We start from the raw sequence: 2571 nt of genomic DNA, 5'->3' as shown, positions 1-2571 counted from the left end.
AGCTTGTGGTAGGGCCCACGAGGGAAGAGGCCATTCTGGATTTGGGGATTGGAATGAAGCCGACTTGATCAGGGAGTTTAAGGTGAAGGAAGCCCGAGGGGGCAGTGACCAGAATATGATCGAATTCACCCTGTGGTTTGGGAGGGAGAAGCTGGAATCAGATGTGACGGTGTTAGGATTGAGTAACGGTCACTACAAAGACATGAGGGAGGAGCTAGCTGGAGTTGATTGGAAGGGGAGCCTGGCAGGTAAGATGGTGGAACAGCAATGGCTGGGGTTTTTGGGGGGATTTCGGGAGGCTCAGCAGAAACTCATCCCAAGGAAGAAGGAACATACTGAGAGCAGGATGAGGCACCCAGGGCTGACAAGGGAAGCCAGGGGGCAGAGGGGAGTGTAGGGATCATCACTCAGGAGAAGGTGCTGGGGAAGCTGCAAGGTCTGAAGGTGGATAAATCACCTGGACCAGATGGACTACACCCCAGAGTTCCGAAGGAGATAACTGAGGGGATTCTGGAGGCATTGGGGGGTGATCTTTCAGGAATCACTGGAGTCAGGGAGGGTTCCAGAGGACAGGAAGGTGGTTAATGTAACAGCCCTGTTTAATAAGGAAGGGAGGGTCAGAGATGGGAAGCAATAGGTCAGTTAGCCTGACGTCAGACATTGGTAACAGTTTAGAGTTCATTATTAAGGATGAGATAGCGGAGTATTTGGAAATGGATTGCAAAGTAGGGCTGAGTCAGCACGGGCTTCATCAAGGGAAGGTCATGCCTGACAGAATTCTTTGAGGAGGTAACGAGTAAGTTAGACAAACGAGATCATAAAACATTGAAGCAGAAATTAGGCCATTCAGCCCATTCAATCTGTTCCACCATTCAATCATGGTTGATAGGTTTTTCATCCCCATTCTCAGGTCCCAGTCTCTCCTACCAATAAAAACATCGTCCCAACATCCACTCTGCCCAGGCTGTTCAGTATTCTGTCTGTTTCTATTAGAGTCCCCCCTCATCCTTCTAAACCCCACTGGGTATAAACCCAGAGTCCTCAAACATTCCTCACGTGTTAAGCTTTTCATTCCTGGGACCATTCTCATGAACCACCTCTGAACACACTCCAGGGCCATTGCATCCTTCCTGAGATATGGGGCCCACAACTGTGCACAATACTCCACATGTAGTCTGACCAGAGCCTTCCAGAGCCTCAGAAGCACATCCCTGCTTTTATATTCAAGTCCTCTCAAAATAAATACCATCGTTGCATTTGCCTTCCTAACTACTGACTCAACCTGCAAGTTTACCTCGAAAGAATCCTGGATTAGAAACCCTGAGTCTCTTTGCAGTTCAGATTTCTGAATTTTCTCCCCATTTAGAAAATAGCCCATCCCTCTATTCTTCCTACCAAAGTGCATGACCTCACACTTCCCCACATTGTACCCTATCTCCCACTTTTTGCCCACTCTCCTAACCTGCCCAAATCCTTCTGCAGCCTCCCCACCTCCTCAATGCTACCTGTCCCTTTACTTATCTTTGTATCATCTACAAACTTTGTCAGGATGCCCTCAGTTCCTGCATCTCGATCATTAATGTATAAAGTGAAACGTTGTGGTCCCCACACTGAACCTTTACAGAACACCACTTGTCACCGGCTGCCGTCCTGAGAAGGACCTTTTATCCCCACTCTCAGCTCCCTGCCAGACAGCCAGGCTTCTGTCCATGCCAGCACCTTGCCTCTGATACCATGGGCCCTCATCCTGTGCGGCATCTTGTCAAAGACCTTCTTGAAGTCCAGGTCAATACCATCCATTGACTCTCCTTGGTCTAACCTGCTCATTACTTCCTCAACAAATTCTGGCAGATTTGTCAGGCATGGCCTCCCCTTGATGAAACCATGCTGACTTTGCCCTATTTTACCACAAACTTACAAGTATTCAATAATCCCATCCTTCACAATGGATTCTAGGATCTTACCAACGGGAGCCAGTGGATGTGATCTGTTTGGATTTCCAGAAGGTCTTTGACAAAGTGCTGTACAGGAGACCGCTAAACAAGATAAGGGCCCAAGGTGTTCGGGATAAGGTGTCCTGGACCTCCCAGGTAAACATGATGGCCAAGAAGGCGCAAGAACACCTTAGTGCACAGCCCAGCCCATCACGGAAGCTAACCTCCCATCATGGACGCCATCTACACGGCTCACAGCAGCAGAAAGGCTGCCACCATCATCAAAGACCCCTCCCACCCCGGAAACAATCTCCGACAACCTCTTCCGTCAGAGAGAAGATACAGAAGCTTGAACACATGCACCAACAGGTTCAGGAACAGCTACTACCTTGCTGTTATTAGGCTGATGAATGGACCTCTCTAACTTCAAACAAATATTGATCTGGTTTTGTGCACCTCATGTGCAGCCATAACCTGTGCCGAAGCACCCTGTGATCTCCATGTCCTTGTTTACTACGATCTGCCTGTACTGTTCACAAAGCAAAACTTTTCACTGCACTTCAGTACAGGTGACTACAATAAACCAAATCAAATCAGGTACTGCCATGGAGAGAGGGTTGGCTGACTGGCAGGGGAC

The 2571-nt window shown here is 48.6% G+C and overlaps 1 protein-coding gene across 1 annotated transcript in view; it reads left to right on the top strand.

Annotated features, from left to right (window-relative positions):
• Positions 1-2096: 2096 nt before the first annotated feature.
• LOC122558021 (ciliogenesis and planar polarity effector 1-like) overlaps positions 2097-2571 on the top strand; it is a 77987-nt gene continuing 77512 nt past the window's right edge. Inside the window, exon 1 of the mRNA XM_043706355.1 lies at positions 2097-2261. Coding sequence (XP_043562290.1) covers positions 2097-2261 — 165 coding nt within the window. The remainder of the gene's footprint in view (positions 2262-2571) is intronic.

Source organism: Chiloscyllium plagiosum, chromosome 16 (genome assembly GCF_004010195.1).
Source record: "Chiloscyllium plagiosum isolate BGI_BamShark_2017 chromosome 16, ASM401019v2, whole genome shotgun sequence".
Classification (NCBI taxonomy): domain Eukaryota; kingdom Metazoa; phylum Chordata; class Chondrichthyes; order Orectolobiformes; family Hemiscylliidae; genus Chiloscyllium; species Chiloscyllium plagiosum.
Note: the sequence above shows the minus strand (reverse complement) of the source record. Positions and strands in the feature narration are given on the sequence as shown.